The sequence below is a fragment of the Momordica charantia genome (assembly GCF_013281855.1).
Source record: "Momordica charantia cultivar OHB3-1 chromosome 11 unlocalized genomic scaffold, Mcharantia_2.0 BLBB01000011.1, whole genome shotgun sequence".
NCBI lineage: Eukaryota > Viridiplantae > Streptophyta > Magnoliopsida > Cucurbitales > Cucurbitaceae > Momordica > Momordica charantia.
In genome coordinates, this window is record NW_028275159.1 from 8,396,789 (window position 1) to 8,417,177 (window position 20,389).

Here is a 20,389-nt window from a genome sequence, read left to right on the forward strand (position 1 = left end):
CTACTACCAATTTTAAACTAGAAAACTAAATCATTACATAATAAAATTTATAGACTAAATGGTTTTGTTACAAATTTAAGACTATATTGATACGTGATAAATCATATTTTTTCAATTTTTTTTTTCATTCATCCTTGTTAAGTCATCATTTACTTAGCTTGATGATCAAGCAACGATGTAACAATTAGAGGAGTAAGTGACACTTTTTTCAGATTAGAAAGATTAAATAAATAATATTTAGGGTGAAAATTCAAATGATATTCCAAACTATACTCATTATATTAAAACGCTTGCTATAAAAATTTATGCTATATAATTTAATACTTTATTGATATTTTTTAAAATAAAAAAATTAATGTCAATATAGTCTTCAATATCAACCAAATTCAAAAAAGTTTTTTAAAAATAACCCATATAAATATAAACATGAATGATGATAATTTATTATTTAGTGACAAACAATAATTACTCGTAACTCTGACATTAACAATCTTACTTCTTGATTATTATGAACGATACCATACTCTTTGGTGTAAGTCGATACATGGTTAATATTTTTTTAATTTTATATCAAATATTATTTTTAAATAACAATTATAAAAGGATGGCATATAATAATTTATATAGACTCAAAAACCAAAATTCATTATACAATATAATATAATAATGAGGGGAATGGTCTAAGAACAAAAAATTCTACAAATAGGGCAAGAGCCATGCAAATATAGCCATTGATCTATGCAACCCACATGAAAGAGATGACCACAATTTGGAAGTCTTCTACCAAATTCTCCATCTTCAAATTCCTGAGACACAAAACAAGATCTATCATTATGCACAAAAAAAAAAAAAACTCGACCTATCTCTCGAGCAATTTCTACTCTATTTAATGACGTTGTAAAATTGTAAGTTTAGTAGTTGAATTTTTAAGTTTGCGTCTAATAAGTTTTTAAACTTTAAAAATTGTCTAACATGTCCTTAAACTTTCAACTTTATGGGTAATAGATTCATGATAATCTATTAGATACAAAACTAAAATTTTAGAGACTTTTTAAAATTTATGAAGAATCTATTACACACGAGATTAAAATTTCATAGATTTATTAAATAATTTTAAAAAAACTTGTTAGACACAGATTTACTAAAAATTTAACCTAAAATAATATTAGTGGCATCTTCTTATTTGTTAAGTTAAGATAAGAAATGAATGATACCTAAAAAGTAAAGCAAAAGATCTCTCTTTTTTTTTTTTATGTATAAGAAAGTCATGTTGTGAAAGGAAAAAAATTAAGAAAATTAATAGTTTAAATTCTATTTTGGTCTAAAAACTACGTGGGTCTTTAAAGTTACATTTGAATTTTATCATTTTATTTTTTATTTTCTATTTTTGAAAATTTAGAATACCCTATTTTTATTTGTACATTTTTTTTATCTACTTTTTAAAAACGTTTTCAATATCAACGTCAAACTTTTTAAAAATTTGGCTTTATTTATTTTTAATTTTTATAAGAATTAAAATATGTAATTAAAAAAAGGTGAAAAAACACACCAAACCAAGTGAGAAGCGAGTATAATTTTTAGTAAATAGAAAACTAAAAATGAAATCTTTATCAAACATTACATAAATTTTAAATGTGGTGTTGTAATCTCTCAACTTATATATATGTAAATGCATCGTGGGTTAATCTTAATGCCTCACGTATATCTTTCTGGCTCGTTTATTTTAGTTATTATTTTTATTATTTTGAGGACAAGTTATTTTAGTTAATTAAGATCAACAATTTATTCATTAGATTCTATATATTCTATAACATATCAAGTAAATAAACAAAAACATGAAAGATCCAATGTATTTTTTTTTTGTTAAATAATCCACAAAAATAATTAACAAAGAAAATCAAAAAATAATTTTTTTATGCAGAGTTGAAAGAATTTTTTAACATTTTTTTAGTTCAGCAACATACGAAATGGAGATTCGAACTTCTGACTTTTTGATTGAGAATATATGTTGACAAATTGAATTATGATAAAGAACTATAATCTAATAAAACAGTACCTATCTATTAACTAGTAAACAAGAACTCGTACATATATGATTTATAGTATTTTTTAATACAATATGTAAGGAGTGAGAATTCGAACTCACGATTTTATAGTCAGACATTGGTGTTTTAACCCATTAAGTTAGGTTCAAGTTGACATTTTGATTTATTTTTAGTAGCTCAAATATATACAAACGAGATCCACTCAAATAAAACATAAATAGACATAAATAGATGATAAAAATAACCCACGTGATTGTCAAAATTATAACAAGCAAAGAGAAAGTTGAAAGTAGAATCTAATTAATAGTACCCAAAAAACAAAAGAGAGAAAATAATTAATTGTTGTAGGAAAAAAATAAATAAACAAATAAATAAAATCATCAATTCATCATCAACCATATTTACCTCTAAGCAAATGGAACAAGAAATAATGGAGTTGTTCATCTTGCTATGATCATATTCACAAACACCCAATTTCTCAATGCTTTCCCTTGCCATCCCTTCCACACAACTTTCTTCTCCGGCACCGTCCCCGTCCCCGTCCCCGGCGACGTCAGCTATCTCCCTGTACATGTACTCCGAGAAGTTGCTGGCCTGAAAAAGTTTTGCAAAAATGTTTTTTTGCTTTTTATGATCCGCCATTGAAGCTAAGCAGCAGCATTTTCAAGCTATTTTTTTCACTTACCCAGTTTATGTAGCCCCTCCCATCCATCAGCCTCTCTATTATTCCCTCCTACACCGGAAAAAGGGCATAGATTTAAAAGTTCATTGATGATTTAATCATGTCTAAGAATAGATTATTGAAAGAGAGAGAGGGACTTGGATTGGACCTTTGATAAGGAGTGGCTAGGATCTGCAGTGCCGTTGTCCCACAGCTGAAGTGCTACGGCAGCACCCGCAATGGCGCCTAGGCCCGTGCCATGTCCTTTGAAAGCACCGATCACCGTCCCCACCAATGCACCACCTATGTGAATCCCGAGACGTAAGTCGAAAGCACGTAGAGGCAGAGCAAAGAAAGAAGGAGAGACGTAGTTGTGATATGTATTTAGATCATTTTTTAAAATTTTATAAAAATTATATCAAAAGAGTTTAAAAGATTATAATTTTTTTCAATGCAAAATTTTGCACTCAAATTAAACCATTTTTTACTCCCCACCTTAAAAAGACACAAAGTAGAGTGAAAAAGGAAGAATGAAATAGTTTCCTCATCTTTAACTTAAAAAAATAAAATTATATTAGAAAGTTAAAATTTTAAAATTGGACTCCATCCCATGAAACTTTTTAGCTCCGTTAAAAGAGAGAAGAGAGACCTAAGACGAGAAGACATATAAACAAAGCGAAAACAATCTTCTTTATAGCTTCGACAAAGAACCCGAGAGCTTTATCGAAAGCCTCCTCTTGAAACTCAACGAACTGCCATTGTTGCACCGTGGAAGTTATCACGAACACGAAGTTGAACATGTTTAACTTGAGAAGAAATCAGAGATAGAAAAGAACTTATGGAACAGCTCCAATTATTAGAGTTTACTTGCAAAATAAAACACAAGTTCACTCACATATTTAAAGGGCAGAGAGAGGGAGAGAAGATGGTAGGGCCAAGTTTTTATTGCTGATACAATGCATCAGTTTAGTACAGTAGGAGAAAAAAAAATGAAGTTTTTAGAGAAATCCATTTTGGAAAATGGAAGAACATGGAAGATTGGAGAGATTTCATGAGTTTGATTGATGGAAAATTAATTTTAATACAATTATATCTCCCCATTTAATGGTTTGTGAATGGTGATGTTGGACTTTTATTGTCGATTTAAGATGAGAGACGCTACAAAAATTAGGACTTTCAGCCACGAAAATATTTATATATAATATTAGAATCCATAAACCAAAATTTATATACAAAATCGATCCATAAACCAATTTATATATTATTAATTGCTGGTTAAAAATAAATATTAGAATCGCGATAACAGTTTTTCTGAGAAAATCTAAAAGAAAAGAAAAAAATTTTTCTGAATGAATGGTTATTACCAAATTCATTCATTGTTTGTAATAATCTTGAAGAATAATGTTTAGGTGACACGTTGATCGTCTCTTGTTACCACCATTAAATTTCGGACAAATAGAAGAGAGAAATGTAAAAAGGAGAAAAGTTTTCTTGTTTTCCGAAAAAATAAGGAGCTGTCAACTTTTTATTAATGGTTTAGGAGAAAGTTAGCTGTCAAATTTCATCACAATTATTTCCCGTCAAATGGCTCAGTATTGGTGCAAATCCATCTTTTCCCAACATAGCAAAATTTCGTCACCATTGATCACATCTACTAATGATCAAAACTAGTTGCATTGACATGTTTTTCGATACTTTATAAAGCATTTTGTCAATAAATTCATTTTTCGTCTAAAGTTTTGCCAAATTTCATCGGTAAAAATAACTTATGTCGATGAAATTTCGCTCTTCATTAAAATAACTTAAAATTCTTGTAGTTTGTTCAATCGTGAAAATCACGAAAACAAATTAGTATAGTATTAGTCATATCATTTAATTATAATATAAATAACCCATAGTTGCACTTAGTTGACTTTACCAATACAATTTTTTTCTTTTTGGAAAAGTTTATTTATTAATATTTAGTACAAAACTAATAAAGTTGGTATTTTGATCATCAATTGCGACCTATATAATCCATTATGAAATTTTGAATTGGGTTACTTCATAATTCATTTTCTAAAATATTTATAAATGTGTAACTTTATAATAGCAATCAATCACCGAGATTAATTTACATATTGATTAAATGTAATTATACTCATTATTAATTTATATATATTCTAATTTTTGGGATACTAGTAATTATTCTCTTTTGGTCGGTGTTGTTATAATATTTTATCTAATCGGTAGATCTATATAAATTACTCTTCAAAATAAGTAAATTCCATCAAATGTCCATTGTCCATATCCGACAAAATTGGATTTCTCGTTCATGTATCGGTAGAAACTTCATGAAATCACGACTTTGAATTTTGAGTAATTATGGACTAAAATTCAAAAGATTCATTCATAAATTAAACATAAAAAATAAAATTTACGACAGTGTTATTTAATGACCGCAATTGGGTGTCATATCAATTAATTAAGTACGCTTAATTAGCTGACTTAACAACAAATCTTTTCTTTTTCTCTACCCTTCTCTATAAGTTTTGATTTCATTTTAGGCATTATTTAGTTAACGTTAACTTATTTCTTTCAATAGTAAAAGAATTAATTAAGTAAATTACACTACATTACCAATATATTTTACTTTATACATTCATCACCAACATATCTTCAATTTTAATTTCTCATCATACATATAGAAAAGTTAACTAGAAACCTCAAAATTTCCAAACATTAAAGAGTGGGAGTTGTTGTTTTTCTTTTTAATAAATAATTAGAAAAAAAAACATTAATATGAAGAGAATGTGACAGCTAGGTATAGGCTATTGGAACAGAGTGTAAATTCAAGTTTCTGATTGGTCTGTGAAGAAAGGACTTGAGCACAGGTAGGGGCATTAATGGAAGCCTCCCCCACAAAGAAAACATTTTGAGCGAATGGTTTTCCAGAAAACCATTCAAAGCTTTTATTCTTCCAAGTGTTTCTCGTGTGGTTTGGAGATATTTTTGGGGATAAAAGTGAAATATGGAAATTTTTAGTACTCGAGTTCGAAATTTTCTCATCGGTAGGATAAAATTTTACATGCTAACCTTCTATATATGTATATAATATCTCGGAGGGATAAGTTATTTAGATGAGAACTGTAAATTCTTTAAGATCTGGATCGTTTTGTTTTTTATTTTCTGTATTTGAAAATAAAGTTGATAAATACTACTATTTTAAAAGTTTTCGAAATCTAAGTTAACTTTTAAAAGTTAAAAAAGAGAGTATACAAAAATTTGTTTTTGTTTTTGTTTTTGAAATTTGATCATTAAATCAAATGTGTTTAATAAAAGGTGGAAAACATATCACCTAAGAGGAGAGAGACATAGTTTAGTGGTAATTGACGAAGAGGGTGTGAGTTCAATCTCTCGTCAATTACCGCTGAGGTTAAGGACCAATCTTGTCCTGATCACTATTAAATGAGTGACAACTAAGAGAGATAAATGCAAAAAACAAATACTGTTTTAAAAAACAATGAATTGTCAATTTTTCAATATGGTCTCGAGGGATAAGGGTGATGCAATTGACCATGATACCACTTTTGAATGGGAAACTGTGTGCAGATGAGAAGTTGGTGGTTTTGTTGTGTGAGCTGTGGGCAATGGGCAATGGGTGCTGTTAATAATACCACTTTGAATACACACTTACAGGTAATGGGTTAGGGTTTCAATTTGGTGTATTTAATGACAAAAATTCTCAACTTGGCTAATTTATATGCTATACCCAACTTGCTCCTCTCTCTCTCTCTCTTGTTTTCTAACACATGCAATTGAATTTTTTTTAAATTTGATGTAATTTAAGTTTGTGAAGATCTTTTGGATCCAATTTGATGGTAATGGTTTTGTTGTTATTTCTATACTTTGAGCATCTTTGTTATTTTCTACATTGGGAGAGGAATTTTTTTTTTTTTTTTACGACAAATTGGGAGTACGGGAGCTTGAACCTTCTCACTAAAGAGAAAAGAATATTAGATGTAATTAAATCCATGTTGGCTAGCTATATTATGGATGATTGCATCCTTAAAAGGTTTAAATTTTGTATTGGTTTCTAAGGACTCGTTTGGTAACGTTCCCGTTTCTCGTTTCCAATTTTCTTAAGAAATTTAAACATTTTACAACTAACTTTATTTCTTGTTTCTCCTTTTTTTTTGGAACATTTTCGCAATTGTATAAAAAAATTTAGAAACAACCAAAACAAGTTTCTCATTTCTTGTTCCCGTTTATCATACTTGAATTCTTGGAGGTTAGAACCTCATGAAGTACAATTTTCTTCATTAAAAATAAAGAAACAAAGACAAGAAACAGAAACGTTACCAAATGAGCTCTAAATTTTCATTTTGGGTTCTTTACGATTTTAGTTTTAGTAGTATATAATTTAATAGAAATTTTATATACTTTAGGGTTGTTTTAAGTATCTAAGACTCCTTAAAGTAGGAATTGATTACTATATATATAAAATAAAGTTTGAAGTTTGAAAAATCGAGTTCTATTTTCAAAAATTAAACAAAGATAGATCGCTGTGTAATGAAGAGAATTAAATTAAAAGATAACCAAACATAATTTTGTGTTTATATATTTTAGATTATTGGAAAATGATTTCCTAGTGAAAAAAGGTAATTTAAAAATCGGGTAAAATACATTTTTGATCCCTGAGGTTTGAGATAGGTGTCTACTAGGTCCTCGAAGTTTCAAAATGAACATGTTTGATGCTTGAGATTTAAAATAGGTGTCAACTTGGTCCCTAAAGTTTTAAAATGACACTTTTGATCTCTGATAACCAAACAACTGTTAATTAGCTAATATTAAAACAACGTGGCAAATTGCAATTAGATTTTTTATTGTAGTTGCTCATGTGGCAAATTATATTAATTAAATAATATATGTTTGGTACAAATTGCAATTAAATTGTTTATTGTAGTGCTGATGTGGCATATTATATTAATTAATTAATTTTATTATTTAATTAATATAATATGTCACATCAGCAACTACAATAAACAATTTAATTGCAATTTGCCACGTCATTTTAGTATTAGTTAATTAACAGTAAAAAAAAATCAGGGACTATTTACAACTATTTCTCAAACTTTAGGGATCAAAAGTGTTCATTTTAAAACTTCATGGACCAAGTTGACACCGACTTTAAACATCAAGGACCAAAAGTGCTCACTTTGAAACTTCAAGGGCCAATTAGACATCTGTCTCAAACCTAAGAGACCAAAAAGTGTTTATTTTGAAACTTCAGGGACCAAGTAAACACTTACCTCAAACCTCATGGACCAAATAGACACCTACCTCAAATCTCATGGATCAAAAATGTATTTTTCCCTTAAAAATTATAGTAAAGAACCCTTTTTCTTTGAAGGTAAAAGTAAAGAAAATTGAGTAGTTATATCTAACTTCCATAATATTAATATTGTTGACAACCTGAGCTTAGCACACGACTGGTAAAGACGTATATTCGACAAAAAAAAATATCGTGAATTCGAATCTCCACTCATACCTTGTTATTATATTAAAAAATATTATATTTTTTAAAAGAACTAATTAGTAGATCATGGGTATGAAAGATAGTTAGGAGGGTAAAATTTAGTAGTATGAGTCTATATGAGAAACAAAGCTTGCTTCAAGCAATAGTCTTAATTAATTAGTGGCCTCTCCCTAAAGTAAGAAGATTAGTAGTTAATTTGAAGAAGAGATTCATCTTTTTTTTATTATTATTAACTGAATCCGATCATATTTCAAAGTTCAATTACTTTTTTTTTTGTTAAAAGAACTTTTTTTTTTATGGATACTTACGTGGAGTAACGATCTAGACCATCAACTTTATTAGAATTTAATTAAGATTTAGTCCTAAACCCTGAACTTTAATTAAGATTAGTTTTGTACCTTCAAATTGGTAACAATTTAGTCTCTGAATTTTACATATATTATGTAATAATTTAGTTCTTGTAATTTAGAGTTTGTAACGTTTTAGTTCATATCATGAAATTTTTTTAAAGACTAAATTGTTACAAAATTTAAATATAGAGACTAAATTGTTATATACTAAAGTTCATAAGTAGATTATATTGTTGTCAATTTTAAAGTACAGGGATTAAATCATTAAAAACTAAAGTTCAAGGACTCTATCGTTATTTCAATAAAACTGCACGGATCAAAAATATTTTTTAACCTTTGTTTTTTAAGCTGGAATAGTTATAATTCTCCTTTTTCTATTTAAAAAAAGCAGGGCGCATCAACGGATGAAGCAGAAAGAAAGGAATCAGACACCGACGAAGCCGAATAAGAAATGAACTTATAAAAATGCTTATGTGATAAACAAAATTTTATACATGATATAAGCCCGACTCAAGATTGAGTTGTATAAGAAGGAAGATATGTTTTAGTTCTTAATAATATTTGAGAGTTTTCTTTCGATTTAGTTCTTATAATTCTAAAAGTTCCAATTTAATATCTAATGTTTTAATATATTTATCAATTTAGTTTCATACGATTGGTAAATGTTAAAATTAATTGATGATAAACATAAATAGAAACGTTGAAAAATAATTGTGAAATAATGTAAAATGACTTGGAAAAATTATATTATTATGAAGTTTTTTTAGTAGAACATGTGGAGTGGAGGATCGAACAAACAACCTATTAGTTAGAGATATATATTAATTATCGCTAAATTGTGCTCTGACAAATATTATTATGAAGCTAAAACTATTGTTCACAGGTTTTAATTATAGAAGGAATAACTGCTCCTTTCTAATATCTCCTTCCAAGTAATAGGTTATAGAATTCTTACTCTTTATTTATATTTGGGTATTAAATTTTTGTGGACTTTTCGACCTTTTCATTGATATAAGAAATGAATCGAGAATTCCATTATATCATAAAAAGTCGATAAAATATAAAAAAATATCAACATAGTATCACCTAATATGATTTAATAGAAACATAATATTAATATTAATAATTTTTAACTTATTTGAAAGGTGTGAAATTGTTATTTATTAATTTAAATATTTTTTAAGAATTTTTTATTTTTATAGTTTTTTCAAACGACGTCGGCATTTTATCTATATTTCCACCAATATTTCCATCAATTTGAGACATCGACATTTTATCAATATCTCCACCAACATTTTCATAAAATTGAGACATCGACAATCTCATCAACGTTGATATTTAAAGTCTTGATTTATATAACATACCATCAAAAAAATTGGTAAAAAGTGTATGGGTACGACGCAGTAGTGTCAAGGATATGGCGTCTTGTGGTATCACCTACCATGAGATTATGTGTTCGAACCTACCCGGATCAATAGAGATTCACTTCTGAACCTACCATAAATTTTTTTTTCGAATTTTGGAAATGTGAACTCGTGACCTCTAAATCACATGTACCAATTATCGTTGAACTAAGTTCAAGTCGATAATTAGATTCATTCAACCATTACCCAAATGAAAATTAAATTCTTAAAAGAGGAAATGGGAAAAAGGACAGAAACCAAAACCATGTGCTTGTGGAAATGGTGTGGTTTATATAACATGGGAATGATTTTAGAACAAGTGATTGTGATTTTGAAAGATTCATATTTTAAGTTTAGAGAGAGAATTTAACCTTAATAATAGAGAGAGAGAAAAGTTAGATACAATAAAAGATAGTAAAGAGAAATTTGAGAGGGAGAACAATTTTAGAGAAAAAAATAAGCTTAGAGATAAGTGCACACTAAAAATATAGAGAGATATTTTGTCAAAATTTATAGTGAAAACTAAAAATATAGAGAGATATTTTGTCAAAATTTATAGTGAAAGTGAGGTGAAATAGAATTTAAAAAAATAATCATTTTTAACTAATTTCCTATTAATTTATTTTTATCATAAATCACTTGAAAAATGACCCCTAAATGATTGATCAGAAACCACTCCCAAAGTCACAAAAAAATGGAATCACTCATAAATATGCCGTATTTGGTTTCAAACATAATTTTACAAATAAAAAATTGTTAAAAATTACATAATATTTGAGAAAGGGTTAAACTAAACAATTATTTGACTTAAATAGCAATTGTGATGTATACATAAAATGTCGTGGATTGCTTAATTTAAAAAATTATGTAAACTCCATTGTATTTGGTTAAATATATAGGAAGATCTCATAATTGAGTAGTGAGTACTCTATAAATTTTTCCAAAAAGTGGTTGATTTTTAACAAAAATTACCCAATAAAACGATTTTAATAATAGCAAAAATAATTTTAACCATGTCACTTAAAATGCACTATATCCGAAAAAAATAATTATAGAAATGCTAAATTTCTTCACGGTAATTCACATTTTTACTCGGTACTTACATTGTCAAGAAAAGGCCTACAAGTAATTCATGGCATCGAATAGTACCGCAACAACTGAAAATGAAGAATATTTTGGAGTACAAAAACATTCTCCCATGGTTAAATAATGAATGAAGATTAATTGAAGTCAAAAAAAGAATCTTGCTTTTGAAAAAGGTTATTCCTATTAATTGGGAGAGTTGGTCCATAAACCCAATCTTCTTATCACCAACTACCATTTCACTATTCACTATTCACAAATTTGACCATTGAAAAACTACTTTCATGCTACGAAGCTATGAATACTAGTATGAGTAGTAAATACAATCTTCTTTTTAACTTGGAATTAACCCAAAACCCATCTGCAAACTGTAAGAGTCGCAGCAAACCATATTGAAGAGGGCAAAAGATTTATGGCAAATACGCAGAATCAAACATTCGATTGATAAAAAGTAACAATCAGACGCCAACATAGGATCCATTGAAAACGAAGAAATCAACAAAAACAAACTACTACTAGGGCTAGAACATACCCAAAAAGCATTAAACTACCAAATTCAAACAGCAGCAGCAGCACAAAGGTTGGTCAAAACCCATGAATCTTGATCTGATCTTTCTTGACAAGTCCAGCCTGAACCAGGAATTGGGAGACGTTCTTGCGCTGATCGCCCTGAAGTTGAATTATCTTCCCCAGTTCTTTGTCTTGGACCACGTTTCCATTGCAGCAGAACTCTTTCTTGACGTCTTTGAGGATCTTCTCGTAGCTGAACTGCTTCTTCAGACCCTGAACTGTTGTCAAGCACTTTTTACCATTCCTCTGCTGCACGCGGATATGAACATACTCCTTGTTCCCGGGGGCATCAGAATCCCTGGCCTCAGCGAATGGGTCGAAAGCAGATGGGATCTCGAGGTCTAATTCAACCATGAACTTTGTTTTGGATGAAAGCTTGAAACGGAACTGGATCGCTTAAAATCTGAAACAAAGATATCAAATAAGCGATATGATTCATCCGTATAAGACGCGAACTCCCAAAATTCATAAAGCAACAGAAACCCTAAAATTTAGAAGCGCAAAAACGGGGATTCAGGTCCAAATACAACGATCATCGAGACCAAAAACAACCACGATCGCAAATTGAAAACGTAATCCCCAATCGCGATCGTTCCAGAAAGAAAACGAACAACGCAAAAACCCTAAATATTACTCAACCGGACGATCAATTTCAATCTCCCAACGATCATGAAACATTCAAAATCAAGAACACTACTCAAAATCATACATCAACAAACGAAAAAGAAACGGAGGCCCAGAAAGCAATCGAGATTCCAGAGACAAAATCCCACAGGAAGAACATGAAATCTAACAATAGGGAGCTCAAAATCGAAGGCAAAAACAAGAAAATTAGAAGGGGTAAGAGACTTACAAGACGAGCGCGAAGAAAATCGAAGGAAGAAAGATGAGAGAATTGGGAGAGAAATTTGGGAATATTTATAGAGATTTTAGGATGGCGGTGAGATCATAGTCCGTTTCCGCCACGAATTCGTACTCGCCAGATTGAGCTGGAATCTTCTGGGAGATGACGTGGACGGTCGAGATTTAACCAATTAGAATAAAATAGCTTTTCTATTCTCTAAATAAAAATAATGTTTTCTTTTAACGGCGGTGAATGGACGCGTTTGTTGAACGCGACCCGGAAACTTCGTGACCCGATACGAGGCGTGGGCCCCGCCCCACGGGGATGAGATGAATTTAGACTCGGAAAAAATGGCGGTTCGGTCCAAGTGGGGCGTTGTTTTCTGTGCACGGTTCTCCGTAAATGGCGAAACCGGGCGGTGAATGGTGGGCCCCACTGTAAGATGGAGAATTTGTATTTTTTAGTTGAAAAAGTACTGTCAACTGACTCAACTTGCTCTTTTTTTCCTTTTTTGGAAATTCGTGGCTAAATTTAAATTGGTTTAGGGTTTGGATTTTGATGAGAGGGTATCTCGATTCCACCAGTTTATTTTGTGGGAACGAGCATACTCGATCTTGAGATACTCTGTACAATGTTCATAGGGGAGGTATTAAGATTTTCGGGCCGAGAAAATTGACTTTTTACATTTTTGTCCTCTTTTTTTCCGTATATTTTCTTTCGTCAATTTTTTTTATTTTTTAAAAAAATTATTATCATTTTTAAATTTATAATTTAAATAAATTAATGCATTCCTTTTTAGTAAAACATGTGGGAGAGGGGTTTCGATGTCACGATAAATATTAATTACTGCAATTTGGTAAACACTATAAAAGGAAATCAAAGTTTCTCTTACAACTTATTGATTACGATTGCGGGTAAGTAAACGGCAGCTAATTTTTTCTTCACTTTATTTTGTTTTGATATTTTCATTTTGTTTGTAATTTTATTTTCAAATAGTTAAATAATTATTTTGTATCATTTAATCAATATTATAATTAGATTTTATTTGTTGCCTATGTAACTTTCTTTTTCAAATAAAAAAAATTAAAAAAGTAGATACTTTTTTTTTTGAAATAAAAAGGTAGATACTTAAAAAAATACAACATATTTTATTTGATTTTTTTAATATATGTAAAAATATTGAATAATAAGATTAACTAATTTACATATATTAAAAAATATGTCATGAACTTATTTGAAAATTCCATTTTTTTAATTATATGTTATGGGAGAGAATAAATAAGGGAGAGAATGTATCATTAAATTAAGAGAGAAAGTGAAATAAGTGGAATAAATATTACTTCTAAATATGTAGACGCCACATAAATATATATATAATAATAATAATAATAAGATATTTTATGTGACAACTTTTAAATGGGAGGAGTATGAAAGTTTTCCTCGCTTGACAAATAAATTAAATATATTTGTAGATTACATTTACTTATAAAATAAATTGTAATTAAATTATATAATATCTTGATTTATTTTTAATCTTTTTAAGAAATTAGTATCGTGAGTATATAATTTTAAACCAACTTTTTTTATGACTTACATGATATTTTTCCTCTTAAAAAAATGTAATGTTACGATAAGATAAATAAATTTCATCCAAAGTAACATTAATTAATTGTCTTCTTAGAAAAATATTAAAGTTGAAAATAAAATTTATAAATTATATGAATTAAGGCATTTTTTTTGTAACATTCTATGAATTTGACATATTTCCAATAATAAATCTGTCAAAACAAACGTGGCTATCCAAATATTTCCGAACATCTTTATAAATTTTCCTACAAAATAAAAGTGGCTATCTGAAAATTATGGATATCTAAAATTTCAGGTATTTACATTCTCAAAAAACAAACGGTTAGTCAATTTTTATAATTTTTTTTTTCGAAAAATTTTGTCTCAATTACTTTAAATTTTTTTATTTTGTTTTTAATAAATTGATTGATTTATTTTAGTCATGTCAAAAAAAAAGATTTATTTATTTTAGTCCACTACTTTAATCAGAGAATAATATGTTAACCGATCGATCTCAAAATTCGAGCTTATTGCTACCATCAATCCCTCCTTAAAGATTCAAGGTTGAAATTTTACTCCAAATTATTTGAATTTAAAAAATATATATACATAAATCTTATTATTTGAAAAAAAAAAAGTCTATTAACATAGAGCATCTAATAGACAACTTGATCATTTTTTCCCTTTTTGAGTAACTTGATCTATTTGTACAAATTTAGAAAATTTTCAATTGAATCTATGGACATCAACATTTAATGTGATAACTTGTAAATAATAAATTAATTGATTGTTTTATGTTTACAAGTACTTAATTTAAAAAGCATAGCTAAACATATACCTCCAATCAAAAGGTTGTGTGAGTAGCTGATTTGATCTATTTATTTTAATTTTTTATCTCATTTTTTATTACAATTTCAACACAACAATACATTCATTAAATCTCTTAAAATATAATAATGATTTTGTATTAAATAATTTTCATTGGATATAAAATTAACATTAAAAGTTTACGAATAGAAAGCAAAATGATCATTTTTAAAAATATTAGACTAAAATGAACCAAAATTAAAAGTAGAAAAACAATATAGTAAAACTTTGAATCTAATTAGTATTTAAACCTGGATAAGAGGAACGCAAAAAAATATATATATATATATATATATATATATATATATATATATATATGTGGATTCTATCTATCACCAAATATTTTTTGTCCTCACAACTTGACTTGAGATAGAAGAATGGGTGAGATAAATTTGAATTGATCATTCAAGAAGACAAAAGTGGGGGCAAAACCAGTCAATTCTTCATCACCCCATTTACAAACCACACATTATGAACAGGCTGCAGAAAAAATACTAAATTGAAGCAGATCTAAGTCATATATATAATACATTAAAAGAAAGCAATACACCCAAATGAATCAAATTCCTGTGGAGAATATATTTCATGTACTTGATTGATCTGGTAAGCGTTTCAAGTCCATTTCAACTTGGTGAATTGTCCACTGCATATTTTCCAGTTTCTGCAAAACAAAAGTGGGTGAAAGTTGATGAGCCTTTATTTTCTTCCCCATTTTTCACAGAGAGGATGAAAGTGAGAAACTATTTCACGACACATTACCATTACAATATCGTGGTACTGCCTTGCGATTGTGTCGAAGTGGGGGTCTACACCTTGATACTCGCGGAGACGAGTAACCTGGCAAAAACATAAACGTAAACGATGTAGCATGAACCAGTGAATTCAAACTGAAGTTGCAAAGATTACAGATCAGGTCAAATACTATAAGGTTTAATGATCAAACAACATAGAAAGGTCATATATAAACATAAATTTGTTCTTCCTCCCCCTCCACTATGGTGCTGGACCGCTGGTGGAAAGACAAAGCTGAAGTGCCTACGGTTAGCGTGTTTTTTTAATCTTTTTTGGTTAGAAAGAAATCACAGAAGCCTCCAAGATCGAGAGAAATTGTTTATTACATTTGTGAATATATTCTCCTTTTATCAATATATATAGAGAGCGAGAACACGAGAGAGACTTACTGCTTTATTATAAGAAATAGAAGCTTCCTCCGTAGCTTCAACAAGATACTTTCTGCAAAGAAACACATTCTAATCATATTAACCCTCCAAAAGATAACACGCTGGCTGGTGAAAAGAATACAATCAACAAAATACACGTACCTTATTTTATGAAGGGCTGGTATAGATTCCTGAGTGTAGGTCTCTAGCAGGAGAACGTGCTCTAAAACACTGAAAAATGAGGTACAGCATTGCCGCAGAATAATGCATATTTAGATAAATGGAACAGAATTTGCAGTTAAAATGGTATACAGCTCCAAAACAGAGATACAGGAGGGATGCATGAAACGCAATTCTTTATGGACTTTCAGATGGATGGATTTAGCCAGAAACATGAGTTAGGATGCCCTGATCGTAAAATGAACTAGGAAGCACAGACACTATTTTTTTTTTTGGAGTGCCAGTGTCAGATAGACGTCAAACACAGACAACGTCCAATGCGCACCCAACATGTGTCAAATATGTGAAAAAAGAGTATGAATATCTAACTATTTAATAACCATGAGGATCCAATCAACATTGAGTTGTGACAAACCTCAGTTTTGCATTCATGGTCTCGCACCTTTTGCACAGCCATGTTTTTTGGAGGTCGTCCTACAAAATTTCAATTCAAACAGGTAACAGGTTAAATGTGCTAGAGTAAGAAAACTACAAAGGAAATAGAATTACAGAAGTCATTCGAGAAAATTTAACCATCAATTATGATAGAAAATAACAGTGATTACATATTTATGTTGGTGCTGCAGCTTCAAATCTTTAACAAGCTTAATCAGCACTCCCAATATCTGCTCAAGAACCTAGTTTTGAACAAAATATTAGAAAATTCACGCAATTATACTTTGCCAAAATGGATAAAAAGTACTCATATATTAAAATGAGCTTCTTGTCATACATTGTAATATTCAGCAAACTTTCTGTCCGCTGAGTAAAGCTCTTGTCGTAAAGCTGCTTCTTCCCTTTCAATTTCCTCGATTATCAACTTCACCCTATTTATTGAAGTTTTAGCGAGAAATATAAATGTGGGGTTTACACACACACGCACAAAAAAACAAAAAAAAAAAAGAAGAAGAAATAATGCCAATTGCCACGTAAGAGTAAACCAGACCTCTCTGGAAGCCTTGCACTAGAGCTATGATGCCCCGATGATGACTCTGCATAAATGTACGGCAATAAGATATGCATTGTAGAATGAATTACCTACTAAAACTAAAAGCATAGTCCATATAATTTCATTTTTCAAGATCAAGTAGCAGAAAAGTGAACACTCGTCACATGGATAAATGTAGTTGAACTGAAACATGTAAGATGCAACCTTCCAACAGTTCTAGGATAAAAAGACAGATCGATACTTTTGACACATCAAATCAAGTGAATATCAACACTTCGACACATGAAAATCAAGTAAATATAACTAAAGCTACAAAACCGGGAGAAAAAAAAATTCAACGCAATTACATACACGCTCGCAAGTTTTTACATAAATGGTAAGGAACAAAAGACTTACCGATATCATCCATCACAAAAGCATCAGCTACCTTGTCGCATTTAGTCTTCAAACGAGCCTCAATCTCACGGGAAAGAGCCATTTGATATTCAGTCATATCCTGTAATGACATTAGAAGAAGTTGAAGATAATTTAGATCAGTGATGCCTTTCATAAATTGTGAGCAAAATATTAGGTGGCTAAAAAATAATATCTGGTACAGAATCGGTCTGCAAAATAACCCAATTCAATAAAAGCCAACAGAAAAGGGAAAATGTATACGTCGTTGAGAATTTGATACTTTCCACCCATCCACATAGATGTCATACCATAGAAGGCGTTTGATGGAGCTGTGTTTGCCATAAAAAGGCAGGTGTGATCCCAAGAAAGCTATTGGGAACACCACCTACTCCAGGTTCGGCGGTATCAGTTGAGCTAACCGAAAGAATATTGTTCACAATGCTTCCAGTACTATTTGCACTTGCATAATTTGTTGAGTTAGTGCTTGAGCTGATTGTGACACTGGTGCTTGTACTATCAAGGGAACTTCGAGATATTAAACTCAACTTCTCGATCTCTTCCTCGTGGATTTCACCATCCTTTGATATAATAGGAAGCCTCAATCTCTGTGATGCTTCTGCCACAACCATTCGATGCTCAAGAGTCTCGTAAACCTGAGACAAGGATTGAAATCTATCACTCCATCTACGCAGTTGTGTGTGATGTAGAATTAGATACATACTTGAAAGCCAATTTATCTATTCAGTATCCCCTAAAAGATAGGATGGCTTTTTTTCATCTGCATGGAAAGTTGATAGGACTATAGCATAATAGAGGCTGTTAAAATATTAAAATTTTGAAAAGCAATACTTCCAATAATTATAAGCTTCTTAGAATAACTAGTTACATACAATCCTAAAAAGAAATCTGATTCCAAACCATAGTCCCTAAGGCCCTGAATTTCAGGAAGGAGTTCAGACTACCAATATTCAGCAAATCTAACACACAAAAACAACTGAGGGCCTTTTTTTCTAATAGGAAAAAACTGAAAGCGTCTGCAACATAATAATAAGGCCCATTCAGATATAATCTGATAAAATTTCAATGATAAAGATAAAAAAAAAAAAAACTTAGAAGTTCACAACATGTATAACCGAGGGCAAACCTATGGTATTTCCAGTAACGTCACTTTTCAATACATATTTCCATCCTTCATTCTATCATAACATTATCCCAACAAACATTTGTAGATGAGATCCACTCAGTTTGAACTTCCAAACAAACAAGTTGAACATAATCCTTCCAACTAAAATAAGAAAGGTGATATTGCAAAGTAATTTTTCAACAAATTGCAGGAGCGGAGCAGACAATAAAACTGTTCGAAATCAAGGTTATCTATATAGGTTAATTAGTTTTCTAGAGATTGGGTGATTTTGTTAGAAGATAAGTTCGTTCACTCTGAGTTTGAATGTTATATAGGTCAGGAGATTTGAGAGGTAGGCAGAGTTTGAAGTTGATTGTGCCCTTTCAAAAAGGCTATCAACTATCATTCTTCTTATTTTCATTTTTACAATGTAAATTTACAACGGTTCCTATCACAAACCTGAGGCGAATTCTTCAAGCCTAGTTGAGGATAAAGAGCCTGAACATCTCGAAATCCTCCAAGGTTCGCCATTGAAACAGCCTGTTGGTACTCTTCCACCATTGCAATTGCTTCACAATAGACTGCCTACATGAAACACGCAACAACAATTACACTCCTCCCACGGGGAAAACAGAAAAATAATCGCCCACGGATGCAAGTATGCAACCAACTCAATCAATTGTGGTGTCTCACACAACCCAGAACTAAATAATCAAAAAAAAAAGGGGTGGAACACCCACCATAGCTTCCAAATAACGCAATCTTTCCCTCGACATTTCTTCCCTCGCCTGCAAAATTCATAATTAGTAAAATTCAGCTTCAGTATTCAGTACATATATACATATATAAACTGAAGCAATGAGTCGACGCAATATTAGGTCAATTTCTTGATAGATTTCAAACAGAGATCAAATTACAACGCTCGATTCGACCCACATTTCCTCATCAATCAATAAAACACAAAAATCGAAGGGGAGAACAAAACGAGAGGAGAAGAATGAATACGAGTTGTAGATCGTAGTGGGAGGGCTTGGAGACGAGGGATCCATCAGGAGCCAAGCAGTGGCGCTCCAACTGATCAATAACCTGCGTGACGTCCGCCGGAAGGTTTTGCCCTCCGCCCTGTAAGCTTTTCACCATTGAAGATGAGAGAATTGAAGCTTTCTGACCAAACCTCAGTGCTCCGATGAGCCAAATTGTGTTCGAAATCTCCTCGCAATTTGCAAATGGACAGCTCGCCGGCCGGCCAGAGAAAAACTTCGAAATTGAACCTTTGCACTTTGCAGCGCGCAAAAAGCAAAGCAATAATATTAAACTGTATTTTCCAAATACCCTTATTTATTTCTTGGCTTTTTTTTTATTTCAAATGTAGTTTTTAAGGTTTTAATTTCTAATTATTTTTTTTTGGGAGAGAACTTAATTAGGGATATATGTTGTTTTGACAATTTATAAATGTTGAATGTAAATGCCAACCTAAATACTTACCGATTAAAGTACGCTTTCAAGTAAAAAATCTATTGTTTAAATATAGATGTTGATTGAAATATCGATAAAAAATTATGAATATTTCTAAAAAAATATAAAAATATATTCACCCCTTTTATTTGTTCTATTTCAATGGAAATTTAATACATA

The 20,389-nt window shown here is 30.4% G+C and overlaps 3 protein-coding genes across 3 annotated transcripts; all 3 read right to left on the reverse strand.

Annotated features, from left to right (window-relative positions):
- Positions 1–594: 594 nt before the first annotated feature.
- Positions 595–3,555, reverse strand: LOC111010527 (NEP1-interacting protein-like 2). Its single transcript, XM_022283988.2, has 5 exons — positions 3,356–3,555; positions 2,876–3,009; positions 2,731–2,778; positions 2,451–2,639; positions 595–806 (listed from the first exon to the last, which is right to left on the reverse strand). Exons 1-5 carry the CDS (start codon positions 3,504–3,506, stop codon positions 681–683), a joined length of 648 nt encoding a protein of 215 aa, XP_022139680.1. The 5' UTR covers positions 3,507–3,555; the 3' UTR covers positions 595–680.
- Positions 3,556–11,480: 7,925 nt separating this feature from the next.
- LOC111010607 (protein translation factor SUI1 homolog 1) lies at positions 11,481–12,630 on the reverse strand. The gene is made up of 2 exons (XM_022284092.2): positions 12,484–12,630; positions 11,481–12,033 (listed from the first exon to the last, which is right to left on the reverse strand). Exon 2 carries the CDS (start codon positions 11,982–11,984, stop codon positions 11,646–11,648), a length of 339 nt encoding a protein of 112 aa, XP_022139784.1. The 5' UTR covers positions 11,985–12,033; positions 12,484–12,630; the 3' UTR covers positions 11,481–11,645.
- Positions 12,631–15,271: 2,641 nt separating this feature from the next.
- AUG4 (HAUS augmin-like complex subunit) lies at positions 15,272–20,066 on the reverse strand. Its single transcript, XM_022283667.2, has 13 exons — positions 19,760–20,066; positions 19,495–19,542; positions 19,214–19,339; positions 17,940–18,284; positions 17,632–17,731; positions 17,233–17,278; positions 17,020–17,113; positions 16,853–16,924; positions 16,663–16,721; positions 16,230–16,298; positions 16,089–16,140; positions 15,667–15,744; positions 15,272–15,568 (listed from the first exon to the last, which is right to left on the reverse strand). The coding sequence occupies exons 1-13, from the start codon at positions 19,892–19,894 to the stop codon at positions 15,491–15,493; spliced, it is 1,302 nt and encodes a 433-aa protein (XP_022139359.2). The 5' UTR covers positions 19,895–20,066; the 3' UTR covers positions 15,272–15,490.
- Between the last annotated feature and the right edge of the window lie 323 nt (positions 20,067–20,389).